Genomic DNA, 20,572 nt, shown 5'->3' on the forward strand with positions numbered 1-20,572 from the left:
GGGCAAAGATCAAGCAAACTTTTATGTTCGAAGGCAAGAAAGGAGGTCAATCGAACCCGTTGAAGACAAATTGAAGATTATCAAACGTCAACAAAGGACCAAAATGCTTAAGTTCGCTCCTGTCCCTCAGGAAGGGACCAGAGCGATTTTTGTTGTAGATGATTTTCTCGCCAAATTTCAACCGATCTCAAGGCATGAATGAATGAAAGGAGGCATTGCGAATCCGTTGAATATAATTTTCGAAGGTGATGAAGTGAAATGAGGCCCACAAGAGCAAAATCGCTCCTGTCCCTCAGTCAGGGACCAGGGCGATGAGGTACGTATCTTCCCACTTTTTCATTTTGGCGCTTAAAACACATTTTTTAAATTTATTTAAATGCTAGAAAAAATCGATATTTAATTAAAAGCATTTAAATAGCGCATGGTATGTATTTATTAATTATTTTTTGCCTTTGTAAAAAAATCGAAATTTATTAATTAAAAATAAAGGCATTTAATAATTAATTATTAATTTAATAAAAATCAAAAGGGAGCGCTTGGGTTTATTTTGTCAAGGTCGGCCTTTATTATTTATTAAAAAAACGTTTAATTTGCCTTATTAATTATCAAGTCGGCCTAAGGTGGTAAGTATGAGGTGAGCGCTATAAAGGGAGGGTGAAAATCTTCATTTTCACATCATCATTTTCATCTCTTACATGCGATTTGAGGAAGACAAAGGAGAAATGCGATTTGGAGTATACAAAGGAAGGCGCCAAGATCATTCAAGGGGAGGAGCAAATTTCAAAGGGAGAAGTGCGAAGTTGTGTTCAAGGAGGTGCGAATTTATATCCAAAGGAAGGCGTTAGTACTATCCAAGGAAGTGCGAATTGTCCAAGGCATTGGAGGACGTCAAAGACATATCAAGGATGGCGAAATTGCTAACTTGAAGAGGAGATCACGTCCAAGACTTGAAGGGTGGCGAAGTTGATAAGAGGAACGTTCTTTTGAAGATCACATCAAGACTATCGAATTTTGATTTTTGCCTAGGCAAATTCCTCATTTTGCATTCTAGAGTTAGCTCTCTAGTGAGGTATGGCGATATGGATTTATTGTTTTGATTTTGATTGTTAATCGTCATAGCTTAGATTTTGAAATTTTGAAATTTTGAATTCCTAGCTCAAGAGTCATTTTTAGAAAATGATTAATAAAGGACTTATCATTAAGTTTCCTAAAATTTGCTCTCTAATTTATGTTATGTATTGCAAGATCATGGTACTAATTTTGAAATGTTGTGTAGGCATCAAATGAAGGTCTCATCAAGGAAAATCAAGCCGGATCCAGGACGGTCTTCGCCAGGACGATCAAGCCAAGACAAGGGCGACCTCTTCCAATCCAGCGTTCCAAGGCGAGGTACATCATCCTGCACATCAAGGACAAAAGGAGTTAGGACAAGAGTTAATTAAAGATAGCCTCTCAACGACATCAAATTGAATATCTAGCAAGCTACAAGTGTCAGATGAGGTGGCGTCCTAGTCATCACTCCTCCAGTCAATGAAGTCCATCTCAGCATGTCCAGATTCAATGTACTTAACTCATGGAAGGTGGCACAAACTCCGATGTACCTACCCCGGCTATCCATTGGTCGATTTTTCTAAAAGGGACATGTGTCCAAGCAATACAATTTTATCATTGGTCAAGCATTAAATGTTATGTAATGGTTGTAACAAACCCTAATTAGGGTTTTCATTGTAAAATCTTGGCCATTGATCTTGAATTGATCTAAGCCATCAAATTGTATTGTGGGCACTATATAAGCCCAGGCATTTCATTTTGTAAAAAAGAATTTTAGATGATTAGAGAGAGTTGTAAATAGTTGGAAGAGTTAGAATATAGTTGATAGAATAGCAATTAGAGTAGAATAGGAGGACAAGGCAAGAAATTGTTGCCATTGATTGTAAACAAACTCCATTTTCATTGAAGTAATGGTGAAATATGTCGTTTTCTTGCAATTTGCATGGTTTCTTGTTGAGTCTTCAATCTTAGATGGTAGATAATTAGATGAATGGAGGAAATGTGCTTGATTGATGGTGGAATTCGTACATCCATACTACTAGCAGTTTGTTGATTGCAGACTTGCCTTGCGTAGTCAACTGGAATCATTCAGCCTAAGCTCAATTTCAATTTGTCGCCTCTTCATTGATATGCATCAACTTGGATGGTATCTATGCCTGCGGTGATGATTTGAACATCATAAAGCCCCCTTAGAAGATCGCACTAGTCTTGTGTAGATGTTCCATTGATGTCAAAACAAGATCTAGTTAGAGTTTCATCAAAAGGTCAAGTCATTGCTCCTACATTCTTAGTATTAGGATTAGATCCTCTCTTCGCCCTTATCCTTTTTCCATTTTTTTTTTTTTTTTTTTTTAATCTAAGTTAGTAAGAGCCTGTGTCCAGCAAAGCAGATCGGAAGTTCAATGTAAGTCCCCTTGTGATTCCAGCAAATCACATCATACCACTGGAGCTTGTCCACACGTGGAGACCCCACTAAAAGAACCTTGGAGTCTACCTAACTGATCCTTTACGCGAATCTTCAGCAGTTAGAGACTATTTTCTCAAGAGAGGATAAGATGCCTAATGGTATTTTATTCTGTGTATGATCGTGTACAAAAAACACGTCAACAGAACCCTACACCTTTTGATCACCGAGAACCCAAACTGGGAGGGTGAAAGCATACGGTAGCATGGGATTGTTAGTTGCAAACCGCTGAAGTACTGATTACAATATTGGGCGGCAACCCAGCCCCTTCCGCTTGTCCAGCGGGTAAACAAGATACTTGGCGGTAAACCAGCCAAGGGAACAAAGAGCACACTCAACACGAATCACTCTACCGCAATTTTTCAGCAAGAGGACTGAATACACATAACAAAACTCAACTTGACCACTTATGCAGCGAGAGGACCATTACAAACAAAATATCACTCGACCGCTTATGCAGCGGGAGGACTAAGCTACCAACTGAAATTAAAACACTAAGGCGGTGGGGATTACAATGAGCACTTCAAGTTCAATAATAGAGGTTAGTATTACTAACCAATGATACAAAGATGGTTACAATGAAGTACTACAAGCTTATAACAATAAACTATAGCTGCTTTTAAGCCAAAAACATAAAATAACAAGTCTGATATAAAATACCAGCAACTCCAGAACTGGACCAGCAACACTGATATGCACACAACTCCGAAACAGCTCCAAAATGCACACGAACAGAGGCAAACCACAGATAAGACCAAGGCAAACAAGCAAGGAACTCGAACCAACACCAAAATCACCACACAAGGACAGCACGCAAACCGAGGCAGCCCCAGAAATGTACGCCCAGCTAGGAGGTATGATTTGCAATTAAAAATTCAACCCAGCATCAAATCCCACGCCCTTCCAGATGAATGTCACCTCTCCAAGACGCTTCCAATGAGCCTCTACCCAGAAGAAACAGATGCTCAGGCAGAGAGCTATGAACAGAAATCCGCTTCAGCCACTCCAAAACCAGCAACACAGGAAACACACCAAACTCAAAAAATTGAAAATCCACACACCAAAATTCACTCGCAGACACACTGATCAGCTAGGTACTGTACTGCAAGTACGAAACTGTGCAAGCTAGGAAGCCTCAACTCCGAAGCTCATATTCGCTCACCATTTCGGCAACATAACAATTTAATTTCTTCATATCCCCAAAATGAGAGCCCAAGGCTCTTATTTATAACATTTGCTCCACCAAATTCAAATTCAACTGCTCCCAAATTCGCCCAAAGCAAATTACATTTCATTTTATTTCAAAATGGCGTTGCATTTCCATTTCATTTCACCACATGGGTGCCCAAGGAGAAATTCGCACCATCTAGACAAGTTCGCCCATTTGCAAGGTCCACAATTGACGACTTAAAACATTATTTCAGTAAGGCGCCCAACTTAGGAGAGCAATAAAATCATTTAAATAAAACATGCTTTATATCTCCAAAGTTGTCCAAATAACAATTAAATATTAACTTTCCAAAGTCGTCCAAATAATAATTAAATATTAACTTTAGAATGCAGTGTTAATATTTAATAAATAATTTTGCAAGCCAAATACTAATCAATACCAACTGGATTGAGGATTGAAGTGCTGAACCAACAGCTAGACTGAACTGGAGTTCTGAACTGCCCTACTAAAATAGAACTGCCAGAAATGGCACTTACTAAAAATAGTAAGTCCCAAAAACAACTCCAAACAACCTGTTTTTCGAACTGTGCGAAGAAGCTCGGAGAACTTAGAATAGTCTCAAAACCCTAACAGCTACCACCAACTTACTAAATATAGTAAGTTTTGCAAAGTCCCCTGAATTGATTGTATGTCATACCACTGCGAAGCTTACTAAAAACCCAGAAGGAAACCTTGATTCATTCTACCAAACTCCAACTGCTTCCCACTCAAAATCCTCCCGAAAGATGGAAACCCTAATTTTGCCAAAAATAGCCTACGGGCCTCTTGAATAGGCTATTCTTCACCAGGAGTGATCACTGGCTGGAAGGGGACATTATAGGAGGCTCATTTTAACAAGGATGCAGGTCATATTAAGTGGAAAAGACCCTTGGCGGTGTTGCAAACTTTTTTTTTTCACATCTCAAGTCAAATGTCAACAAATACATCATGTGCAATAGCCAACTCGGTCAACAAAATGCAAGGATTGTACACACTACACACCTTTGCCAATTTCAAAAAGACCATTGAAAAACAATTCCATGCATTTTCTCTCAAGCTACCCTATAATTAAACATAGTAATGATTGTGTTTTTTTAGAGATTGACGAGTTACTAAAAACAACAATTTTGGTTCCCTGCAAGAAAACTATCACATCTCCACAAACGATCACCTATGTTTTCAGCATGTTTGAATCCATTTTGGAATTCCTAAAGCAGTCCTTTCAAATATACCAATTTTTTGAGCAATTTCTAGAAAGTACTTTGGTCTATGCTAGATACAAAGTGATTGATAGATAGAAGTGATTGATAGGATGATAGTGCATCTTCTCAAAATATACAATTGTCACATTCCTCATATGAGTGGAAAAGTGAAATAAAATAACAAAAAAAGGGGGAAGAGAAACAAACTAAAGGGTGACGATACACCTACCAATTGCCATATTGAAGAAGGCGAACTTAATTGTGGAGCAGCAACAAAATGCTATTTAGGAGACCACAAATTTAATTAGGGAATGGCAACCAAGAGAGTTGAAGGTGTCATTATTAAAATAATGTGATGTTTCTTTAACAATCATCTTAGTTAGTTGAGTTAGTTTCAAATTTTGGCTTCTTTTTACGCTTGTTTTGTTTAGAAACATCGTAATGTAATATCCTATATATTGTAAACTCCGTTTTCATTATTAAATATACAATTACTATTACATGGTATCAGAGCGGGTCGATGCGGTTCTTTAAAGTTTGGTGAATTTTTTAATAAAAATTCGAGGCCTCTTCCTATAATGTTTTTCCAGAAATTTTTTAATCATTTTTTTATGCAAAAAAAAAATGTTGTAGTCTATGCAATTTTTCAAGGGTTTTCTAAAGGTATTTGATGTCGTTTCGAAAAAATCGTGGCCATTTTTTCGCAGTTGTATTTTCTACACAACATGCATTCTATTGTGTTTTTTGGGCCCAACCCAGTTTGTTTTTTAGTTTTTTTTGGCACGATCTGGTCCGTTTTTTGCTGGGCAATTTTTTGTATCTAGTTGGCGTTTTGAATATAGTCAGTGTCTTGTATCTAGGCGGCATTTTTTTCCTCGCCTAAGTGTTTATTTCTATCCACTCATGAATTTTATGTCTAGCCACAAGCATTTTGTATGCCAAAATCTTGCATTTTTTCTTCTCTTCTGCTTGTGCTGAGTTCTATGAAAATCATGCAAAAAAAATTTCAAGGTTTTGGTCGCGTTTTCACGGGATTGTTTTTCTTCCTCTCACACGGCCTGTTTTTCTAAGCATCCGACTGCTGCGACCAACGGATTTCTGCCCATGCAACAACAGAAATTCATATTTTCCTGGGGTTTTAAGTTTTTGCATTATTTTTTCAAAAAAAGTGTGGATCTCACTGCAGCCTAGGGCTTCAGTTTTGTTGTCTGCAGATTTGTTTCACAAATTAAACATAATGCTGATGGTAGTATTGAAAAATATAAGGCTAAATTTGTAGCTCATGGTTTTTCTCAAAAGGAAGGCATAGACTATGAAGAAACATTTGCTCTTGTTGCTAGATATACTTCTATTAGAACTATAATAGCTATTGCTGCTGCTAGAGGTTGGAAGCTACATCAGATGGATGTTAAGACTACCTTCCTTAATGGTGTCATTGAGGAAGAGGTCTATATTGAACAACCTGAGGGTTATGAGATTCAGGATAGAATAACTCATGTGTGCAGGTTGAAGAAAGCTCTGTATGGCTTCAAACAGGCTCCTCGTGCTTGGTATGAAAGAATTGATAAATACTTGTTGAGTTTAGGTTTTTGTAAAAATGATGCTGACTCTAACATCTACTTTAAGTTATCCAATAATGAAATGCTAATTCTAGTTCTATATGTGGATGATTTATTTCTTACTGGTAAAGATGAACTTATCCTTAGATGTAAGAAAGAACTAGCTTCAGAATTTGAAATGAAAGACTTAGGTCTAATGCATTATTTTCTAGGTCTAGAAGTATGGCAAAGATCTAACGAAATTTTTCTAAGTCAAGGAAAATATACTATTGATATTTTGAAAAGATTTAGAATGATGGATTGTAAACCTATGTCTACTCCTATGGAATCTAACTTAAAGAAGTTAAGTGTTTCTGCAGCTAACTCGGATTTTGTAGATCCATCAGAGTACAAGCAGTTGATTGGATCGCTGATGTATCTAGTTAACACTAGACAAGACATATGCTTTGCAGTGAATGCTCTCAGCCAGTTCATGAGCATGCCCAAACATGTTCATCTTATTGCAGCCAAGCATATCCTAAGATACTTGCGAGGCACAGTTGATTATGGGCTAAAGTATCCACTTAACACTTCAATAACCTTGGAAGGTTATTCAGATGCAGATTGGGCTGGAAGCGTCAAAGACAGGAAAAGCACTTCCGGCATTTGCTTCAGCTTAGGATCTGCAGTGATCTCTTGGGCTTGCAGAAAACAATCCTCAATGGCACTAAGTACTGCTGAAGCTGAGTATATTGCAACAAGTGTAGCTTCTAGGGAAGCAGTATGGCTTCGTAAGCTTCTTGTTGGGCTGTTTGGTTAGCCTTGGGATCCTACAGTTATTCATTGTGATAATCAGAGTTGTATCAAAATGTCTATCAATCCAATGTTTCATGACAAGTCAAAACATGTGGAAACTCATTATCATTTCATTCGGGATATGGTGCAAAGAGGCACCATTCAAATGAAATATGTCAGCACTAATGAGCAGGTTGCAGATATTCTTACCAAGCCTCTATCCAAAGTGAAGTTTGTGTACTTCAGGGACAGACTCGGTGTTGTGGAAAATGAAACCCTGATTGAGAGGGAGTCTCAACCTCAGTGATACATTGTGTTGTATCAAACCACCCTCTGCGGGCAATGTAAGGTGGTATTGTAATCTTCTCAGGGAGAAGTGTAATTGTTAACCATCCTCTGCGAGCAATGTAAGATGGTATTTTGATCTTCTCAGGGAGAAGTGTAATTGTTAACCATCCTCTGCGAGCAATGTAAGATGGTATTGTAATCTTCTCAGGGAGAAGTGTAATTGTTAACCATCCTCTGCGGGCAATGTAAGATGGTAGAAAAGATCCTCTCCACCCTCTGCGGGCAATGTAAGGTGGATCCAGTCTATGCTTGTGTGCGAGCTGGAAGATTATATTATGTAGTTCCATTCTTTGCTTATGTGCAAGATGGAAGATTATGATTATGATTCTCCTCCCTAATTAAGAGGGAGTGTTGTTTGTAATTAGGGATGGCGGATTCCAATTGCCTTAGGCAACATTGGAATCCGCCTAAGGGTCTGGTCCCTCTTCTAGCGTGTAGGGCTGGGCCCTATACCTCACGACACATCTTTAAGAACCCCCACGCTACACCACGCCACATGCAAAGGTCCAACCCTATAAACAATGCATTTCAGATTAAAGGGAAAATAATGTAAATTAAAGGATAAGCCGACATATATGGACAATGCACCATATAAATAAAGATACTTCTCACCTCAATCAAACACATTCATCCTTCATTTATTCCATGTGAAATATATATGTGTCTACCATTGCGAGTTAAAGGAGGGAGATTATATCTGCCATTAGAGCGAAATACCTCAGTTATATCAGCGAACTACTTCTACCAGTAAAAGTGTGAAATTCATTCATGAGAAGAGCAAACTAAGGTTGGAGGAGAGCAAACTAAAGTTGCAGTCCATCAAAGAGCAGACTTCATACATTACAGACCTAGGGTTTGGACCTGATTGCTGTTGGAAGGGTTAAAAGTGCAAATGTGACTACTTGATACTTGTGAAAGTGCAGTCTTGTGGAAGACATTATCAGTCCTAAGTACAATCACCTTCAAGTACTTGAGATAAGTGTTGTAACCTTCATATGAACATAATTCATAATCAGATTTGAGGATCTTTTCTGGCTAGGTTTTTCCTCCTAGGAGGTTTTCCCGGGGTAACCGTGTCTTGTTCTTATTTTGTTCCTTTCTTTGTTATGTTTAAATCTGGAAAACTACAAACCCTTCATTTAATCAATTTAGTTAGTAATTAAATTCTGATTTTCTGAGTTTAGATTAATCTGAAAGTGCTAAAATTAACACCCCCAACCTTAAATCAAAACCCCAATGGAGTCTCCTCCATACATATCAAAATGTTCTTAAAAACTAATTTTGCTTTACATTTTGGGGATTCCAATGAAGTAATTTAAAATTTATATTTTGTAAGCATTTAATTTAATTATTATATATATTTTCTATTTCTAGTGACCAAAGATTTTTCATCAAATATAAAGTTTTTTAATTTCACACAAGCAAAAGAAAAAATATAGGACAAAAATCAAAAATATATCTAAGCACTATGTATTGATATCTTTATTTCAAAAGACAAAAAAAGTTAATTCGGATGTATACAAAAAAGTTGTGTTATGGAATAAACCTATTCCTAAATAGTAAATTATACTATTTATAATTAATCTAACTTCAAAAACTTACTAAAAAAAATCTACAGACCAAAAAATTATGAGAAAAATATATATGTGCTAGGTATTGGTATTCCCAATCTATGTTTAAGAATTTATAATTTTATCCTTATTGGTAAAAAAAAGTTATACATATGGAATAAATATCATTTTTTGAAAATGTTGTAAACTATGAAAAATAAATTATTAATACATTTTAAAAAGGTCACAAATCAGCTTTAAAAAAAAAAAATTCAAATATATTTAGAATCTACACACAAAATATCAAAAATCATTATTTTACATCATCTTCAAATTCTTAATGGTTTAGTTGCTATGACTGATAGAAAGTGAAAATTTCGTCTAAAATGTTAATTTCAATGTCCCACTTTCTCAGACACTATGGCGAAATCACATGTATGTGTAAGTCCATCAATGTGTACTTGTGTAAAAATGGTCTCAACTATTGTGCATGTTGTTATACTTATGCTTTTGCCAGTGATGATGACAAGTAGTATGAGATAGTGGATTGGAAAAAAAGGATGGGACCCACAGTGCAATATGGAATGCACCAATATGCCCTTTTAGATGGGATGTATGTATAGACTTATGTGTTAGTGGACAAAGAGAAGGAAAGGATGCTTGCAAAAACTTCTTGCTAGCTAGTCACTACGTGTACTTGTGAAACTTAACACATTGTGTATATGCATTGGGTGCTTGAGCTAGTCATTTTGTGTATATATGACATGTTTAAGCTAGTCACCATGTGTATCTATGATGTGCATACAAGCCAATCATCCTATGTATAGATGACATATCCCTAGATAAACCCTATGTGTACTTGGGAAGCATATAAGAGCTAATCACCTATATGTGTGTGACACAAGCAAGAGCTAGCCACATTGTGCATAGATGATGTTTTCTTGAGCCAATCACTATGAAAATATATGATGTTGGGACAATATGTTCCATGTGTGGTTTGGTGCATGTTGATACCATTCTATTGTAATTGAATTAAATTGAAAGCATGAGTTTGATGAATATTTGTGATTTAAAAATAAGATGAAAGATCTTATTGTTGTTATGTAGCTAGGTCGGATCCCTTCTAGGGCCGACCTAGTTCATCTAAGTGCTAAGTGGCCTTTGGCCTTAGCAATTTGGCTTTATATTTATCTGGCCCTATTTGGGCGTACAACTTATGTGTCATGTAAATGTTATGGGGCATGACCTATTTAATATTTAAAATTGTAAATGCATTTTGGCGCCAAGGCCGACCTAAGTGGCAAAGGAGTTTGAGGCATATAAATAAGAAGTGACTTGAAGTCACAAATAGAACCTACACATCAAGCATCGCATCTCTGCTACATATGCAAATTATGTAATTGTGGTCTGCACAAGATAAGCAGCGAATTTGATACTTTCAGTCAGTGAAATTGTCTTCTAGCTAGGCGAACATCTTCCTAAGTCTGCCGAACCTGCTCCTAGGTTTGCCGAGCCTGCCCCAAGGCTACCAAACCTGCTCCAACACTGCTGAACCTACTTCAGGCTGTGCTACATCTGTTCTAGGGCAAGCAAACTCCCTCACATGATCTGCAATCAACAATCTGGGCGATTGTTCAAGTCTGACCTGAACTGTGATTCAGATAACTTCTTTGTATGCCCTAGAAGGGCAGTATTGTAATCTGCTGCTATATCTAATCTAATCAGATCTGAGATCTTTGGTTGTTGGGTTTTTCCTCCAAGAGGGAGGTTTTCCCAGGGTACATGTGTGTTATACGTATGATTTACTTTGCATTCTAATTTTCTATTCTATACTGCTAATCTGATCACTAAAAACTAACATGGTATCAGAGCGGGTTCCTTCTATAAAGCCTAACAGCTTGAAGGTAGCACAGAGAAGTGTTGAAGAAGATTAGCGTGAATGCAATTCTATCAGGCTTATCGCTCTACTCATACAAACTGGGAAACAATTCACAACTATTGATTGCTAATGTCATGTAGTGTCCAGACTTCAAACTAAATTCACACTCCTGTGACGAGGGTATTTATGAAGTGCTTATGGATGAGAATGGATTCTAAGTGATGGTGAGGGCCGAAGGCCACGCAGCCATCATCAGTTGATTGAGTGTGATCTAAGTGGATGGTTATGTTGAAAACTAACTTATAAGAGAAGTATTTTTTGAATTTTTCATGTTGTTATCAATTCATTGGATAGTGAATCATGTATGATAGTCTTGAACTATTTGTAACCTCTCTTAAATGCTTTCAGGATAGACTGAGGAGCATAAAGATGATGATTGTATTCAAGAGAGGAAGGTTTTGAGACATCCTATGAGGAAGCATCACAGGCTGAAGACTAAGAGACATAGCTTGGTGATACTACGATCAGGTTCAGCTTCAGAGGGAGCTTGTTGTGTTCAGCTTCAGAGGGAGCTTGTTGCATTCAGCTTCAGAGGAAGCCATATCCTTGGTTAAGGCAATCTTCCGGGAGAAGATTGAGGTGAAAGACCTCGGTCAAGGCAATCTTTCGGGAGAAGGTTGAGATGAAAGCCCTCGTTCCACCCTTTGCAAGTAAGCATGGTGGTATTGCATTCTTCTCTGAGAGAAGTCTGAGGTTAGAGCCCTCATTCCACCCTCTGCGAATAGGCATGGTGGACCCACCCTCTGCAAGTAGGTATGGTGCATATCATGGAAGACGTTCCATGATGAGTTTGTTCACCCTCTGGGAGTAGCTATGGTGTGTCTCATTCATGGAAGTAGCCATGGTAGTAGTCACTATGTGACTTCGTCATTTAGAAGGAATCCTCCCTAGCTAAGAGGAAGTGTTGTTGTGTAGCTAGGTCGGATCCCTTCTAGGGCCGACCTAGTTCATCTAAGTGCTAAGTGGCCTTTGGCCTTAGCAATTCGGCTTTATATTTATCTGGCCCTATTTGGGCGTACAACTTATGTGTCATGTAAATGTTATGGGGCATGACCTATTTAATATATAAATTGTAAATGCATTTTGGCGCCAAGGCCGACCTAAGTGGCAAAGGAGTTTGAGGCATATAAATAAGAAGTGACTTGAAGTCACAAATAGAACCTACACATCAAGCATCACATCTCTACTACATACGCGAATTATGTAATTGTGGTCTTGTTGACGTGTATTTTGTACACTATCAAACACAGAATAAAATACCCAAGGGTACCTTATCCTCTCTTGAATAAAGCCTCTGATTGCTGAAGATGTCATGAAAAAGGATCAATCAGGATGACTCCAAGGTTCTTCGATGTAGGGTCTCTACGTGTGGATAAGCACCAGTGGTCGTTGTAAATGTTGTTTCATCAAGGGGCCTTACGTTTTCGAACTGCAGGAACAGAATTTTCCTAAAACTAACAAGTTCTCAAAAAAGATCAAAAGGTAGGGTTTGCAAGAGATGAATTCTAATCTAATCCTAAGAATGACTCAATGTAGGCTAAACTTGGTAAGATTCTACCAATTTCAGTATTGCCAACCAATTACAACTCTACTGGAATTGATGCAATCTTCTAAGGTGATTAGTGATTTTCAAATCATCAAGAATTAGAAATACTACCATAAAGGTACATATCAATAGTCCAAGAATGATTGAAGGTTCAAGCAATCCAAATATCTCTAGTTGACCACACAAGGCGTCCTTACAATCAGTAAGAAGCTAGTGGTTTGGAACGTGAATCTCACCAAAGATCAAGCTCAACACTTAGTCCTTCAAACTTAAATACTACTTCGACTGAGAATGATTCAAGAAAGTAAACAACATTGAAAGTAGCCACGAGAATTGCAATAAAACACCATAACTTCAATATTTCATTGATCTCAAAGCCAAAATAGACAACAATTGCTTGAAATTCTTTCTTCAATGCTCAATCTTGCTACAAAATAACTTTCTTCTCTCCAAAAGCTCTAATCTTCTAATTATCTGACCATCTAATTGCTTCTCTCTATCTAATATCTCCTCTAATGACAAAGTGAAAATGAGTGAGGGTATATATAGCATCCTCAATTACAATGAACAGCCCAGATCAAAAGAAGATCAGCGGCTGAGATTCTGACACCTAAACCCTAATTAGGGTTTGTTACAAAAAATTCCCTTTTTAGTTGAACAATATTAAATGCATAGCCAAATATTTAATTGGCACAAAAATCTAGGAAACATAGACCAATGATAATTAAGGTGCCACATCATCTACAACAACCTCTTTTCTAGAACCTTATTTCCTTTCCAATGTTCTTTCTTAGCATATGCAATGAATCTGGACACAATTCCTTCAATTTCAGCAATAGGAATCTCGGGAAGATTCCTCATTCGCTCTTCCAAGTGGATAACCTGATCAAAGGCCTTGAGAAGAGTCGCATCCCATCCATGTTCGAGTTCTTTGATCTTCTCAATCAGGAGCATAGTAGCGAACATTAGATCCCATTGCTCATCCGTGATGACATTCTCATCTTTGCAAAAGATGACCTTGACCCTTTCTTCCAACTCTTGAAGGTCCACATCTGTCTCAACTTCGATCCTCCTACCAAGAATGGTACATAACACCTCAAACACCTTGTCCTGAATTGGATGGATGACGCCTTCAACTTGATTGCATTTGGTGCTGATATCCTCGAAAAGAACCTCCTTTATCTGGAGTAGAGTTGACCACTGGAGTAAATTATGAGCTCCTCCATCCATTATCTTTTCTTGTGCTAGGATCTTCCTTGGTGTTTGCCTGATTACTTGTAGAACAGGAATGATAACATCTCTAGTGTGAGCGAAAGCGGCTACTGTTATCATCAGGTTGTGGACGATCTCAAGGACCTGAATAGCTCGATGGATTGTCTGCATCATTCTTGTTGCAAATTCAACGACAATTGTGTGGGATTTGTCAATCCAAGAGCTCATAAGCTGAACCAAGCTCTTGACTCTCTCTGCCTCGCCAACTGATTCAAGGGGAAGTGCTTGCACAGGAGACACTGCTGGATCCTAACGTCCCAAGGGCTGATTGAGATGACTAAAGTAGCCTCTCCAAGCACCGACCTCTCTTTCAAGCTTTCTATTCTTTTCCATTTCTTCCTTAAGCTTATCTTTAAGTACCTCAAATGAATCGGTTGCCTCATCCAATGCCTGTTCAGCAGTGAGTGGACCAAGCTCAAATGTTTCTACATCGTACTCTTCTGCAAGGATTTCACCTTCATACTTGTCCACTGTTGGTGTAGCTATCTACAACTTCCTGGACCCTGTCTCATCTCTGATCATCTTGGACATCTTGGGGGCCTTCTTCTTCTCCGTTACTTCCTGAGAATTTCCTACAAGGCTCTCTAAGTCAATTACATTATCTTCATCCTCAATCACAATCACCCTTGTCAATCTCTCCTTCAACCAATCTGGAATGGCGGATCTTGTCTCTCTGACTTGTATTTCTTTAGGCAATGGTTCGTCTTCCCGGAGAGGAGATGTCACTTCATCATCATTCTTGTCTTCATGTAGCTCATTGACTTGGGGAGATCGACTTGATGAATGCTGAGGTGCCTTCCCTTTTTCAAGTCTATCATTTTGTACTATTGACTCCATAGACTCATCCACCTCAGGCATCGTCATCTCTTGTCCTTCAACGTGACTTGTCCTTTTCTCATGTCGAGATGATGTACCTGATGAGCGATCTCGATTAGCCTCTTGCTTCTTCTTGGAGGGTTCCCTTTTCTCGAGTCTTTCTTTCCTCTTCGCGCCTCTAGGATGAGAATTGTCTTCACTTGCGCTTGCTCCTCCTTCTTCTGGTCTTTCCTCTAAAGTATAAGTCATTGGTACGTTTTGTTCTCTTAACTTTTGATGTTGTACATCCACCCATCTGTGAGTATATGACAAAACTGGAGCCATCAAAGCTCTCAAGTCTGTAATCTCAAGCTCGTTCCAATCTATCTTCACTGCTTTGTCTTCTCTATCATAGGATGACTGGAGATGTCTGCCACTGTCCTGAGCTTGATCGGCCACTCAGTAAACTTTACATTTTCTAATGAAATCTAAAGGCAATCTGGAATGCATCTTTCTTTTCACTTCTAAATCACTTGAGAGATTCATCCAAAAGTCTTCTACCTGAAATTCGTGCTTGTACTTCCTACCATATGTCTCTTCTATATACCCATAAGGATCAAAATTCTCCCTCAAGGCAAAGAACGTGAATGACTATGAGGCCAACTCCCTCTCTGCATCATCTAAGGCTAGAGCATTAGGACATACCTCAATTGAATTCCCCAATATGATGGGCACGGGAGCTCCATTCCTATGCCTGTGTCTGAATGCCTTCGCATAGTCTGCCAACTGCCTAGTCACCTCGAGTAGCACTATCTTGTCTGTCGGATACCTCGGCAACATGTAGGGGGGTGAAGGACATCCATGGACTCTGATATATGTAAACTTTGGAAACTGGATGAACCAAGCACCATACCTCTTTACAAGCTCTTGTGCATCTAGAGATAGTCGATTGTGAATCCCGCCTTGCAATAAACTAGTGATGTTCATCGTGAAGGTATCATTGACTAACTTGTAGTCACTTCTTGGTGGATGATGCAAATGAACATAAGAATCACAAACTCTGACTTCTCCGGGTCCTCTTCCGATCACTCCTCTGTGAGGTAGTCCTGCATATTCGAAACTCTTGATCAAGGCATATATGAAATATGAGCTCATGTGAAATGACTTGGTAGGCTTTAGTCTTCTTAACTGCACGTCCAAGCAATGGCTAATAATTCTAGCCCAATGAATTGTTCCTTTTCCTTGAACTATCACTTGGATGAAGTAGAACATCCACTTCTCAAAATAGAAGGCCTGAGGAGCCCCTGTAACTCGATTGAGCAAAGTTATCAAATCTCTGTACTCCTCCTGGAAGTCGATCCTATGTGGTTTGTTGGGAATCTTGCTCAGGCAAGGACGACTTTTGAGTAACCAACTCTTATTGATGATGCTCAAGCAAGAGTCTGGATCATCTTCATACATCGACCTGGCTCCTTCTAGGCTTTTGTAAATCATATCTTTATGCTCTGGAAGATGGAGAGCTTCACTTATAGCCTCCTCCGAAAGGTAAGCCAAAGTGTTCCCTTCCTTGGATACGATCGATCTTGATTGTGGGTCATAATGGCGAGCACACTCGATCATCAGCTCATGGCACTGGACTGCTGGAGGGAAACCGGCCGCCTTGATGATGCCACTTTCAATTATTCTCTTTGCGACAGGTGATGGCTTTCCAATGTAAGGGACCTCTCGAAACTTCTTCACACTGAAGTTTCCCAAGTTGGTATCTCCAACGTTGCTCCACTTTGACACGATCTTGGTCTCCAATTCTTCATTCCTCTGATCTTCCTTCATGAGAGCTGGACGACTAGTGGATGCTCCTGCCTTTGGGGTCGCCATCTTGACACCTACACAACATTTCATAATGAGTAATATATTTTGCAACTTAGAAATATAGAGTAGAAAGGAAGATTTAAGATTTTAATTAGGAAACTTCATGATAAATCTTGAGTTATCATTTCCTAATTAACTACGCAATTTTCAAAAACTTAAAGTTCAAAACTTAAAACTTCAACGTTGGGACTAGGATGATCTCGCCATACCTCCACTTGAGAATTAATTCTAAAAAATGATGCAAAAATAAGGTGAATTCGCTAGGCGAAATGGAGATCGAAGTCCTTCCTTTAGCAGAATTCGGCTCCTTTAGTCTTCTCAAGCATCAATTCCACCACCCTAAGCCTCTAACACTTAGGATAATTTGCTCCAACTAGACCAAATTTCGCACCTCTTTCTTTTGCTCCTCAAATCGCACTTGAAGTAATGAATGAATGATGATTAAAATTGCTCAAAACACCCTTATTATATAGGGCGCTCACCACTTCACCTCCCCATAGGCCGACTTGGCAAAATAGGCCAAAAAATAAATAAATTTGCAAAAACAAGAGGCCGACCTAATAAAATAATAAAACATGATACCTCAAGCACCCCATTTTCAATTTTAATTTAATAAAAAATAATTTTAAATGCCTTAATAATAAAAAATCGATTTTTCGAGGCTCAAAATTAATTTATTAAATGCTATGCGCCTTTATTAAATGCCAATTTAATTAATTCTCTTTTTTTTTATTTCGAAGTTGATGATTTTGGCATTTCTTGCGATTTGGAGGATGTAAACGTTGGGATATGGCAAAAAATAATGAATGCCAATAACTTCACTCTGGTCCCTTGGAGAGGGACAAGAGCACTCTTTCATTTTTAGGCTAGGATTCTCAATTTTTTGAAGTCAAACCTTTGTTCACCATGCTTTAGAAGATCCTTCCCATCTCACACAACTTTGCCTTAGCATAATCTCGGAGGGAATTTGTTGTTTCATAAAAAAGCGCCCTGGTCCTTCGGTGAGGGACAAGAGCACTTTTGAGTCCATTGCATGAATTCTTGATCATATCAACTTCAAATTATCTTCAAGGCGTAGAACATCATTCCCCACTTCTTCTTGGGTCCTGGAAACAAAAATATTATTTCAAAATGCAAGGTAAATGGTCATATTTAGAAATTGCGCCCTGGTCCCTTGGTGAGGGACGGGAGCACTTTTGCCAGTTGTCATCAAAATTTGCAACTCTCGCATCTCAATTCCACTTCAAGGCATTTTAAACACTTTTTCAAACTTGCGCCTTGGCCTCAATTTGTCCAAAATTGGTGAGAAAGGCTAGATAACATGTTAAGCGCTCTGGTCCTTCAGTGAGGGACAGGAGCACTTTCTCAACTTCAAGCTTATCCGTCCTTTGCTAGCTTCCCAAATTATCTTCAATGGGCTAATCATGTCCTCTTCCATTCATTTCAATCACAAACTTGCCTTGTCTTTGCAAGAGATTTACACTTTCTTGGAAAACCGCTCTGGTCCCTTGGAGAGGGACAGGAGCACTTTTTGCATCTTGGTGTATTTCTTTGTTCTTTTAAACCTTCAATCGCGTCCAAGGCATAAAACATCCTTCGTCCTTCCCATCCAAGTCAAGTTTTGCCATAAAATATCAAACAAAGAGGAGAAACTTGAAAAAGTGCCATGTTCCTTCAGTGAGGGACAGGAGCACTTTTTGTCATTTGGGTTGATTTACTCCTTTGTGAACCGCTTAAATTATATTCAATGGACAAAACATGCTTCCCTTGACCTCTTCAAATCGTAAAATCACTTTAATCTTGCAAAGGTAGTGCAAATTTGAAATTCAAGCTCCGGTCCTTCAGTGAGGGACAGGAGCACTTTTTGCCTTCTAAGCCAAATTGTCTCACTTTTCACCTCGAAATTCCTTTGCTAGGGAAGATTTCCTCTTACTTCATGCTATGAATAAAAGTTAATGTCCAAAAAAGGTCTAAAATTCTGCATATAAAGAAAAGCGCTCTGGTCCTTCAGTGAGGGACAGGAGCACTTTTGACCCTCTAGGCAAAAACTTCATCATTTCATCGTTTTTGATCAAGTATGGATGCTCTATCATGTTCATTTCATCCTTCGCTATGCCTTTGATGTTTCAATTTGACCAAACAAGGCCAGGAATGGCTCAACTAAGTCTTTTCGCCCTGGTCCTTCAGTGAAGGACGGGAGCACTTTGCCTTGGTCCCTTGGAGAGGGACAAGAGCACTTTTCCCTTTAACCTCCAAAATTCACCATTTTCATGCCTTCAAAATCTTCAAAAATATCGAGTCACATCCAAATATCACTCCGGGAGACCCTGCACAAAACAAAATAGAAAAGTCAGTGACAAATATGCATTAAATAACATTGGCGCCCTGGTCCCTTGGAGAGGGACGGGAGCACTTTTGTCCTTTCTGGCTAAAATATTCAAAATTTAGGTCTCCAATCATTTCACAAGGCAGAATTAGGTCATCTTCAAGGCCAGGAATCAGTTAGCAAGCCCTCGCAAAACAAGAAATTGCACTTAGAATGAAATTCGCCCTGGGCCTCCAGTGAAGGACAGGAGCAGTTTCTCTGTTTCAGGCATCATCTTGCCTCCGAAATTTTATCAAAATTTACCTAGGCAAGAATATACAATTTCATCTTCAAAATGCTAACACTTAGACAAAATTTGAATTTTACCCCAAAAAACCCTGACTAGACCTAACCTGAGACATATCTGACTTCCCGACAGACTTACCTTACTTCAATAATCAACCCTCGGAAGGACGCTTAATAACTTTCAAAATTTGACTGGACTCAGCTTGAAAAATATCCAAAAGAAACCCTTAAGGCTTAGCCCTAGCCCAGACAGACCACTCACTCACTCAAAACCCTAAAAGCAGAGAGAAGAACAGGCAAAACAAAAAGCGAAAAGAGGGGGCCCCCATTTTAATGGGGCGATGTGTGAAATGGTCACAACCGGTCTGCACAAGATAAACAGCGAATTTGATACTTTCAGTCAGTGAAATTGTCTTCTAGCTAGGCGAGCATCTTCCTAAGTCTGCCGAACCTGCTCCTAGGTTTGCCGAGCCTGCCCCAAGGCTGCCAAACCTGCTCCAACACTGCTGAACCTACTTCAGGCTGTGCTACATCTGTTCTAGGGCAAGCGAACTCCCTCACGTGATCTGCAATCAACAATCTGGGCGATTGTTCAAGTCTGACCTGAACTGTGATTCAGATAAGTTCTTTGTATGCCCTAGAAGGGCAGTATTGTAATCTGCTGCTATATCTAATCTAATCAGACCTAAGATCTTTGGTTGCTGGGTTTTTCCTCCAAAAGGGAGGTTTTCGCAGGGTACATGTGTGTTACGCGTATGATTTACTATGCATTCTGATTGTCTGTTCTATACTGCTAATCTGATCACTAAAAACTAACACTTATAAAAGAGGAGAAGATGAAATCTCTCCATCACTAGAGTATGAACTATAGAGCCTCTAGTTCCCAAAGAGGGATACATAGTCAAGGACATTACAAATGAACCCTCGAGTTTTAGGTTAGAGTCTAAGGATAACCCTGACATTAGGAGCTTACTATATTCTAATGTGGGTATTTTCAGTTGGTGCTTCTAAATTAGTTGAAAGTTGCTACAGTGATTAGTTTAGTACAAGTTGTGTCAAAATGTTAGTAGAAAGGGCCACTTATTAATTTACAAAACTATTTTTGAGTTCAACTAAAGTCAAAATTAACTATTACATGGGAAAAACTACCAAGATCAATTTTTATATGATAATAACTACTAGGAGATCCAGGTATACAAAAAACGTCAGATGCAAGGAACTTACCTTCAATTCAAGCTGAGAAGAATCTGGAAGTATCACAGGCCGGAATGAAAGTGAATGAGGACATATTGGAGTGAATAGCATGCATGGAACATTTGGGTGTACCTGAAAAAAGGAAAACATCATATGTCTGCAAAAAAATAAGCAAATAAGTAAAAAAA

The 20,572-nt window shown here is 38.7% G+C and overlaps 1 protein-coding gene across 1 annotated transcript in view; it reads right to left on the bottom strand.

The window, feature by feature from the left end:
• Positions 1-20,572, bottom strand: part of LOC131033662 (probable NAD kinase 2, chloroplastic) — a 63,341-nt gene that overhangs the window by 29,858 nt on the left and 12,911 nt on the right. Inside the window, exon 7 of the mRNA XM_057964928.2 lies at positions 20,415-20,516. Coding sequence (XP_057820911.2) covers positions 20,415-20,516 — 102 coding nt within the window. The remainder of the gene's footprint in view (positions 1-20,414; positions 20,517-20,572) is intronic.

The sequence above is a fragment of the Cryptomeria japonica genome, chromosome 5, assembly GCF_030272615.1.
Source record: "Cryptomeria japonica chromosome 5, Sugi_1.0, whole genome shotgun sequence".
Lineage (NCBI taxonomy): Eukaryota > Viridiplantae > Streptophyta > Pinopsida > Cupressales > Cupressaceae > Cryptomeria > Cryptomeria japonica.